General features: G+C 33.3%; 1 protein-coding gene across 5 annotated transcripts in view; it reads right to left on the bottom strand.

The window, feature by feature from the left end:
* Adck5 (aarF domain containing kinase 5) overlaps positions 1-9,980 on the bottom strand; it is a 20,235-nt gene extending 10,255 nt beyond the window's left edge. For all 5 annotated transcript variants that reach the window (XM_070141064.1, XM_070141063.1, XM_070141065.1 and 2 more), the window contains exons 1-9: positions 9,868-9,980; positions 7,863-8,124; positions 7,397-7,538; positions 7,208-7,291; positions 6,720-6,854; positions 6,375-6,533; positions 6,016-6,147; positions 4,059-4,224; positions 3,061-3,231 (exon numbers count right to left, since the gene is read on the bottom strand). In XM_070141064.1, coding sequence (XP_069997165.1) covers positions 3,061-3,231; positions 4,059-4,224; positions 6,016-6,147; positions 6,375-6,533; positions 6,720-6,854; positions 7,208-7,291; positions 7,397-7,538; positions 7,863-8,113 — 1,240 coding nt within the window. In that variant the 5' untranslated portion in view covers positions 8,114-8,124; positions 9,868-9,980. The remainder of the gene's footprint in view (positions 1-3,060; positions 3,232-4,058; positions 4,225-6,015; positions 6,148-6,374; positions 6,534-6,719; positions 6,855-7,207; positions 7,292-7,396; positions 7,539-7,862; positions 8,125-9,867) is intronic.
* Between the last annotated feature and the right edge of the window lie 20 nt (positions 9,981-10,000).

The raw sequence follows: 10,000 nt of genomic DNA, 5'->3' as shown, positions 1-10,000 counted from the left end.
GAAGAAGAAGAAGAAGAAGGAGGAGGAGAAGGAATAGATGGAGGAGGAGGAGGAGGAGGAGGAGGAAGAGGAGGAGGAGGAGGAAAGAGAAGAAGAAGGCAAAGGTGGAGGGAGCAGAAGAGAAAAGGGGCAGAAAGGAAGACTAAAAAACGAAAATAATTAGAGTAAAATTATAAAACAACAAAGAGAAGACAGTACAATTTCGGAGTAAAAATACGAAAACTATTAAGTAACAGTAACAATAGGAAACTAAGAAACTGGGTCATTCAGAATACACATAAGAAAAATAATTGTAAATATACATATATACCCAACCTAAAACCAATCATACTTACAAGCTTTTTTCAATACTCTTGGAGATTTCTTTAAGCAAACAAGAAACACATAGTTGCATAGGGCATGGGGCTGGGATACAAACAAGAGCTACACGACGACAAAACAGGTTAAGTTTTACAAGATGAAACCAGACTAACCTTGAAAGCTCTTTCCTATATCCATGGAGGATTAGATTATATTAATATGATTTTCTTAATTAATCAAACCTATATACCAAAGCAAATTTTTGAACATGCACAAGTATTACAACCAGACAGACACACAGACACACATACACAAACACATATACAGACAGACACACACACACACACACACACACACACACACACACACACACACACACACACACACACACACACACACACACACACACACACACACACATACACACACACACACACACACACACACACACACACACAGAGGAAAGAAGAGAAAAGCAACCTCTGGATTCCACACTTTCTGTATCATGCAACTGTATCCTTCTCCAATATATATTTTCATACATACTTTAATTATCTGTATGTTGCAACATGCAGTACAAATTCCCAACAGGTTATATTTTTTCTTCTTTCCCCCAAAAAATTTAGTCCTATAAAAGTAAAACAGAGTATTCCCTTAAACCTAAAACAGAAAATGTTTGTGAAACACCTTTTTTTGCTAGATCAAAAATTATAGAAGGATCATTTTCAACTTCAATCTAACCCCTTGAATTTAACCTCTGTCACTAAGCTGGATTTTTCTTTTGCGCAAATTTGTCAATACAAATAGAACAACGAAGGGAAGAACAAGAAAACACATGATTATACGAAATGTCTTCTCGCTACATTACTTATTCAGGGCATACAGGATAAGTGATATAGAGAGTATACCCTGAAGAAGCAATATAGAGAAAAGACTTTTGACATATCAATGTGTTTTCTTGTTCTCCCCCTTACTGTCCTATTTGCAATCCATTCCACATGAATGCTACAAATTTGTCAGTGCACTCGACACCAGGATGGACACGGGCAACATCCTGCAGTACCAGCTTAGTGCGGATTTTGGTCCAAGTAAATCATTAAAAATCCTTTCTGAATTCTGCTTTTTTATTCCTTTTTATGAACAAGACCCTCTGGATTCTCCGCAAAGCCTAACATCCTTTTTGAGGATCTTACAGTCAAGGGGTTAAATGGAATTTTTTAAGTCTATGATATACACAATTCCAACACAAAAAACACCAGTTATCTATAAACTACTGAATTATAAAGCTAAGTTTACCATACACAAATAATGTCTCTCCAGTCAAATAAAACTAAATTACAAAAAACTAAAGTACTGCAGCTGTGCTAAAACAAATCATGGTGAGATGCATCCTTTTGGGTATTATCCTTAAAGTAATATAAGTATTTACTTAATACATATATAATTTGCCTCTCTAATCAGTTATACAAAAAAAAAGAAAAAAAAAAGAAAAAGAAAAGGGGAGAAAAATAATAATATTGGTAATTTATTTGTTCATCTTATAAATTTGCGTATCATGCTAATGGAAAGCAGCTTTACGGTATTGCTTCATAATTTGTGGTGAATCAAAGGCAGGAATGTTTTTGAACTCTCAATAAAACTTTGGATTTCTAGAAGAGTTTAAGATCACACACATATACACAATCAGTTATATTCAAGAAGTTTCAAGAAATCAATCATAAAATTGTCTTAAGGAGACCATACCTTAAAATTTCTAAATTTCCTTTTTTTAAAATCAATTTGTGGGCTTTACCCTTTTATTCTTACTTGATGGGGAAGCTCCAGCTAAATTCTTTTGAAAAATAAGTCTTTTTCTATTAGAAAAATCTTTCCCTTGCGTTTCCAAAACTGTGTTCATCTCAAAATGTCCAAACATTGCATTTTTGGCCATTTTCAAGGAAATGGTATCCTTAGGAATAAACTTCATGAGTCATTTGCTAGTCTCTCAAGCTATCTAATTTATAAGAATAAAAGAAAGTATTATAAAAAATTTATGAATACAAAATATAAACAAAGAAAAAAAGGACCCGCTAAATATCTCACAATCTTTTTTTTCTTTTCTTTTTTTTATCTCATAATGACTAATGTGGTTGTGTATCCTCTCCCTGCCTTATAACTGTTATTTCAAGGCATGAATGTGTTTGATTACACACATGTTAAATATATACAATGGCCTTTATCTTAAGGTATCATATCTGATGTAGTTATATCACTCACTCACTCTCTTTTACCACAATGACAATTCCTCACACATATATCCACACACACTTTTACACAAATACAAACACGCATACACACAAAGGGGACTTTATACACACGAAGAGACTGACACATAAATATACACACAAACTCTTACACACAAACTCTTAAAATCACAAACATATGCAGACTCATTCATTCACTCAATCACTCTTTTCTCTTTGCAATATTGAAATAAAATCATTATTTGCCTTTGGAAAATTATATAGCCTAACAGGCATATATGATTTCATATATTTATTTGATTGAAAAAGGGGCTACCATTCTTGATCTATTTCATTATAACTTTCATAAGTGAAAACATGATAAAAAGACAAAACCACAAAGACCTTCTTGTTTGTAATAAATGAAATAATAAATCTGGTGCAAGAAATTTCAAAGCATGATATTCAATCAAGCCAATTGTATTTAACTGCAGCTGTGAATATGGTGGGTGTGGGAAAGAAATGCAAGAAAGCTTACCTCGTACGCCAAGTTCTGCCGAATTCTTCTGCATGTTTTTATGGTCACCAACCACAATAGCTTTCCACAATCGACATAATGGCTGTCTCACGCTGGTTGGGAGGAACTGATACAGACCGTGATCAAGGATCACAATCTCGGCGTCACCACGCTTGCTTGGCCGAATTAGAACTGGAATATCAGCATTTGCATGAGGAAAGAGAGAAAAAATACAGACAGACACATTCAGTGTGCGCACATGTGCATACACACACACACACACACACACACACACACACACACACACACACACACACACACACACACACACACACACACACACATACACACACACACACACACACACACACACACACATACACACACACACACACACACACACACACACACACACACACACACACACACACACTCACACACACACAAACACACACACACACATGCACGTATATAATACTGGTCATGCCAACATATGTGTGTACAGGAAAAAATGGAACCAATCATAAGTGTCATTATATTAAGAACATGTACTAACAATATATATCAAATCATTCTAATGTACTGAATAGTCTGAAATGTCGGCAATTCTGATCCATTTTATATTTGAATATTATTGTTAAAAAAGGTAAAAGTTTCAGGATCATATGGCCCAAAAAGATGTTCATCTTTATAAATTGAACTCTACAGTGATAATTATAAGACCACAAGGAGAGAAAGATATAGGTAAAAAAATTGCATATTTGTCCAAAAGGTTCGCGTTTAGGTATCACTTTATAAGTACTGTTGCTATGATAGCTGTATGGAATAGCATATCATATGATAATGGCACAAACTAATTCAAGAAAAAATAAATAGATAAAAATAAACAATACTTAAACAACTATATATTAAACAGATTTTTAAAAATTTGTTAACTTGAACAAAAACATAATATCAAGCATGTAAATCCCTAATGAAAGTGAGGAACAATATTACATGATAATCTACAAATAACTTACCATTGCCAGGGTGTGGATCAGCATGGACAAAGCCAGTGTGGAATATCTGTTCGGCAAATGCATTTATGAGCTTCTTGTCAACGTCTTCGATATTTATTCCAGCCTTCTCCATACCTGATACATCACTAACCTTGAATCCATGTATGTATTCAGTTGTTAAAACTCTCTGTAAGCAGAAATCATTCACACATTATTCATATATCATTTGATGCATCTCTGATAATCAACTCAAAAGACTAAACTAGTATCTTTAACACTAGACTGGTACCAATGCAGAGAAAAGGCTAGAGAGTTGCAGGAAATGTAAGAATGTAAAATGAAGAATGAAAGTAAAACCAAAAAGCAAGAGAGGAGAGAAAAAGGAAGAAGAAAGGAAGAGACGAATGAATTACCTTTATGCTTTTCTCCCCTCTCATTTACCTAGGCTCGCACACTAAAAGATAAAATACACAGCACACAATACACAAAATACACAGGTTGTGGTGACTGAGTGACTTAAACAACATTGCATTACTAATTATAGCACATTTCTCTGAATGCATCATATTTGCAGTTACATCCAATAATAATAATAGAACTATTTCAACTAAAATCAATTCCATAGAGCCATTAGATTATTGAGTAACTTATTAAATGAGTCGACAGTTTCATTACTGTATCCCTTAGTCAAAGATTCTGAAACTGGCCGACTAGGGAAAAAACAGTGCATAGCTGGCATTATACTTTAGTTATGAAAGAATTTACAGGAGGTATATATTGCTTGGTTAGGTTGGTAAACTTGCTCTTGATAAGTGCTTCTGTGATACAAATGTGTTAATGCTTTCATTTAATAACAGCATAAATCACATGGGCAACTTGCAGACACATCTTTTTAATATAAATCAATTTCCAGGCAACTTCTACACGGACATCAGAACAATTTATGTATAATAATATTTACTTCTTACAGAGATATCAGCCTGGAGTTGGATAATTATCATCCTAATTATATTTATTGAAAAATTAAAAGATTACATTTTGCCCAAAAAACAATGTGAACAGATATGAATTAATAAAAAAATCAAGTAATGTATTGGAGGTTTACATTATGATGCTAAGTGGTGTCTGTAACTTAATTTTACTCCTAAAGCTTTGTGCAATCAAGTTCAACATGTACTGTTTTGAAACAACTTTGATCTTCAAGGAGATGAGCATATTTCTTTTTTATAACAAAGAAAGAAAAATAATTTGGCCTTACAACATTCTTAGCTGAAATGAGCTTTGTGAAAGATTTAAGAATATATATTCTAAGAAATATCTATCAAGGTATATCATTGTTAACAATAGTATCTATAAACTGCACAATGATCACATATCTAATTGCATCTACCAGTTATATTGCAACCTTTGGAATGTTTGAGATCCAGGATTGCTAACTGAAATAATTACATTACTTAATCCTAATACCACTAATCACATATCTTGCTTATTCTCAATGCAATTCCACTTCTGGTCAAAAGTGAAGGCAAAATGGAAGGAGAGATGTTTCAAAGAATAACATGTGTCATAGAACATATTTCTTCTAATCAAATTTTCCTTTTTACTAAATTCATGATAACATAACTAAATTCTATTCTTTTGACATCTATTATCTAAATTAAAGACTAGCTTGTGTTATTTATAAATCTAATGTAAACTGGATATATTGAAAAAAGCCTGTCTTTATCAGTCCCTACTCTTGACAAATAAACAAAACAAAAGGGTGAGGAAAAAATTTATTCACAAGAATATGATACCATCCAAAATACAAAATGTTCTTAAATGATGAAAACAAAAAAAGAAAACATTTCTATGCCTCAAAAACGACAGGAACTTTACAATAAAAAAGATTAAAAAAAAAGACAACCAGGAAAAAAGGAAACATACAAATATCATCGGTAAAGAATACAAGAAGGACAAGAACAAAGTTTGTGCCTACCTTACTACAGCAATCCCAGTGGACTTTTGGAACATGAACATACTTAAATTTTGAAAGTTCTCTAGCACAGCGCTCCCCGTTGTGTCCTTCGTTAATGAAGTCCAGCTCTTGCTCCAAGGTACCTTTTAGGTCCTGGGTTGGAAAAAAATTAATAACTGCAAATTCTAAACATTACAGAAGAATATTAAATCAATATGAAATAAGAAAGGGAAAATGTTATCAAAATGTTATCAGTGTATTATAATATTCATGACAAAATGATTTTTATAATGAATTGTGGTCTTACATGTCATACATGAAAACATTTTTGTTTTATAAAAAGCTTGCCTAAACTCACAGGAAAAACAAAAATCCTTTACCTTGAGGACCCATTTCAAGGCAAACTTTGGATGCATTATTTGTATGATCTCCAGGAGCAGCTCAATGGTGGTGATGTCTCCCCAGAACCGATCCTGAAGGTCAATGTATTGCACTTTGACGGCGACTTCTTCGCCACTGTGTGTCTTAGCACGGAATACCTAGGAGAGAAGGATCGTTTAGTTCTATAGTCTTGATTTTGATATTGGTGTAGTCTTGATAGCAAAACGTAACAAACTTCTCTAATTATGAGATGAATCTATTTCTTATTAGACAATTAAAATTCAAAGATTCCTGACACCAAACCTGCATAACATGTAAGATTTTGAGGTCATGTCATCTCTCACCTGGGCTAAACTGGCTGCTGCAATGGGCTCATCATCAAACTCACTAAATATTTCTTTATGTGAACATCCAAAGTCTTCTTGAAAGAGCGTACCAATTTCATCCCATCTGCGGTTGAGACACCTATCTTGCAGAGCCTAAGGGATACAAATGACAAAATACTGATAAGAAATGTCTTCCTTAAATCAAAATTCATTAGAAAATGTAAAGAGTATTCATGTTACACTTTTCAGTTGGAAATAATATATGCCCTTAAATATTCGATACCAATACTAGAAATCTAAAAATAATTCCAATAAAAACTATCTGTAAAACCTTCATTACCCTATTGATTTATACTAATAAAGGATTCAGGTTAATTTGTAAAACATCCATTTTCTATTTAATGGAACAAAAACATTTGCTCTTCAGACATATATAAATAACTGAATAAATTTTACCCCTAAATCACTATGAAGTAATTCTCAAGTGCAGCAGATTACAAACTCACTTTTAATGTTTCCAGGTATTCTTTTGGCAGTATGTGATTCATGGAGACTAACCCCTGGCCCAGTTTTACATACAATCCACCATTCTGTAAAATATTTAAGTAATTAGTAATAATATCATTGTTTTTCTAAACCTCCTTTAGTGCATCATATTCTATACAGAGTTGCATCATGAAAGAATCTACTCCTACCTTGAGACAGCCATCGAGAATTCGTTCCGCTGATCGCTGGTGGGCTGCCGATAATGCTGCAGAATAAAGATCACTGTCTTCATCCAGGCCATAAGTTGACCATTTGTAGTCCACGGAGATCATCAGACCAATTCTCAAACTCCTGTTGCATTAAAGTTCTAAAATTATCATAGTTCTTCATGAAGGACTTGTAAAATATTGTATAATAAATTACAGAAGGATCAAAATTCTATAATCAGATGGTAATATTGAAAAATTGAAGACTGATTGATATATAAAAAAAAATAATCCATTCTGAAGGCTGTGCATGCTACAACTACTACAATTACAAAATTCACTAATAATACAACAAATCAGTTACAACAGACAAGAAAGATGTTAAATGCATATGTTAAAGGATATCACCAAATCACTACGATAATAATGATAATAATAAAAAGAAAACCAATACCACAGCTCTACCAACCTGAAGAATCTTCCTACTCCCTCAACTGTCACCCTCATCTGTCTCTTAGTCAAATCATCGGTGTATGCATAGTACACTCCTCCAGCTGCTGGCACCGCTACAACCACACCACCAATAGCCTTCCCAATTGTAGCCAAAACTCTCCGCTTCTTCTTTACCACAACGGGGGCTTCTGTTGCACATCTTCTGATAGCATTCTGGCTCGTACACCAAAGGGGGCGTACAAAGTTGCAAGCTGCACGTCGATACATTGTGACTAACACTGTTGGATAGTAAGAATAAATAGTAATGCTGCACATCTAATACTGCATTTATGATCGTGTGGTATTTGAAAACACTGCCAAATCATACAATGGTGGTAGTTCTTAGCTGCATTAAGGATTTATATTCTTCTATTATTTGATCTTTCATCTTTCATTTTGTTAGTTCCTCAAATTCTTGAACTTCAAACATTACACTTTAGTTTATTAAGAAACATGAGTTCCTGTCACTAAAGCATATACTTATTATCTACAAAACCAAAATACTTTGTTAGACATAAAACATTTCTCTCATTTAATTATAAAACAAAAAACAAATTCATAAATCATATTTCAAGATTACATACTATTTTATATCCCTATACAATAACATTTAGTGGAAATTCATAAATCTTTAACCAAATCTTTGAGAATAGATTGAAAGCCTCCTAATATCTTACATTATTACAGAATTTGCAATTCCATGTTGATATAATGTCAAAAAATATAACACAGAAAACATTACTTAGAATATAATTAACTTAATAATATAATCTTTAGATTCTGGCTGTGTAAGGTTTAGCTACAGTATGGTCTGGTAGAGTAACTGTGAGGCATATTAAGATTCATGTAAGTGGTAGTCTGATATCTTAAATCATCAGTATTTACAACACAACTCTTTCACTTTCAATTCATGACATTTGATCCAGATTTACTATGCAAACTTGAACCAGTTCTTTTCATCTGTGCGGAAATTAATTTTCAAAAGATATAATAACTTTAACTCCCCTTTTCAATTTTAGCATTAATCAATATGCTTCTTCATGAATATGATATGAAAGACTTGTAATTCGAATGGAAATTATGCTATATAACGACTGTAACAACTGTCTTGATGTCTTTCCCTTTCAACACATTTGTATAACCCTATCATGATGGGGACAAGAGTTTTCTGTGACGTAATAATTATGCAAAAGTTTTGCTTTTCTGGCTGGGCACGTGCTGTGTACAGCTAGCCCACCCGCTAACTGAATAAAGTGAGTTATGACGTCCTTATGTCACTGTGGCTTTAGGTGTGCCCATCACTAAGGGGATATAGCACTTGGTATGATTAACTACTGTATCTCTGAAATGTTGCATTACAATGTAGTAAGCCTTTAAAAGCTTTGTGAATAAAATGAATGATGAAAAGGAGCTGACACGTTATATCAATCGTATACGTTCAGATTTATGAGCGAAAATGTCACACAACAAACCCATGTGGCACTGAAACCATTGGGCACTAATTTGGTTTGATGGGATAAAAATTTCCCAAAATTTCTGTTAACTTCAACAAACACATCAAAGTACATTTACCATATATCTATACCAATCATTAATGTCATATCTACCATGCATAAACAATACTGACATGACAACTTACTGTCACTGTATTCATACATTATATTAACCCAATATATCTAGATTTATGTCTGTATTTTGTCAATATTATATTCCTTCTTCCTTGGCCTACCATTATACTCATAATTCATAATTCCTATATATCAAAGCAAGTCAAATCAAATATACAATTACAAGGCACCATTCACCATCGTTATGCTTGTATTAAAATTACAATTTATTAAAACATGCCAAAGAAAAATGGAAATTACATGAGTCTTCACCTCCCGGAAGTAAAGATGAGAATTCACGTAAATAACATTTTCTTCCACATATCATGTATAAAAACTATCTAATTCCTTTAAAAGAACACAAACCCGACTCACCTCAACCCGTATTTCGTCCAATAACAGCGCTATAGGCAATGACAAGTCGATTTTACAACCTTGAAAATGTACATTGTTTACATAAGTTGGTCTTCATGACGCAATAGCAGGAGGGAGGGGATACAGCGTTAAC

The sequence above is a fragment of the Penaeus vannamei genome, chromosome 27 (genome assembly GCF_042767895.1).
Source record: "Penaeus vannamei isolate JL-2024 chromosome 27, ASM4276789v1, whole genome shotgun sequence".
Taxonomy (NCBI): Eukaryota; Metazoa; Arthropoda; class Malacostraca; order Decapoda; family Penaeidae; genus Penaeus; species Penaeus vannamei.
This window is presented reverse-complemented; position numbering and strand designations above follow the sequence as displayed.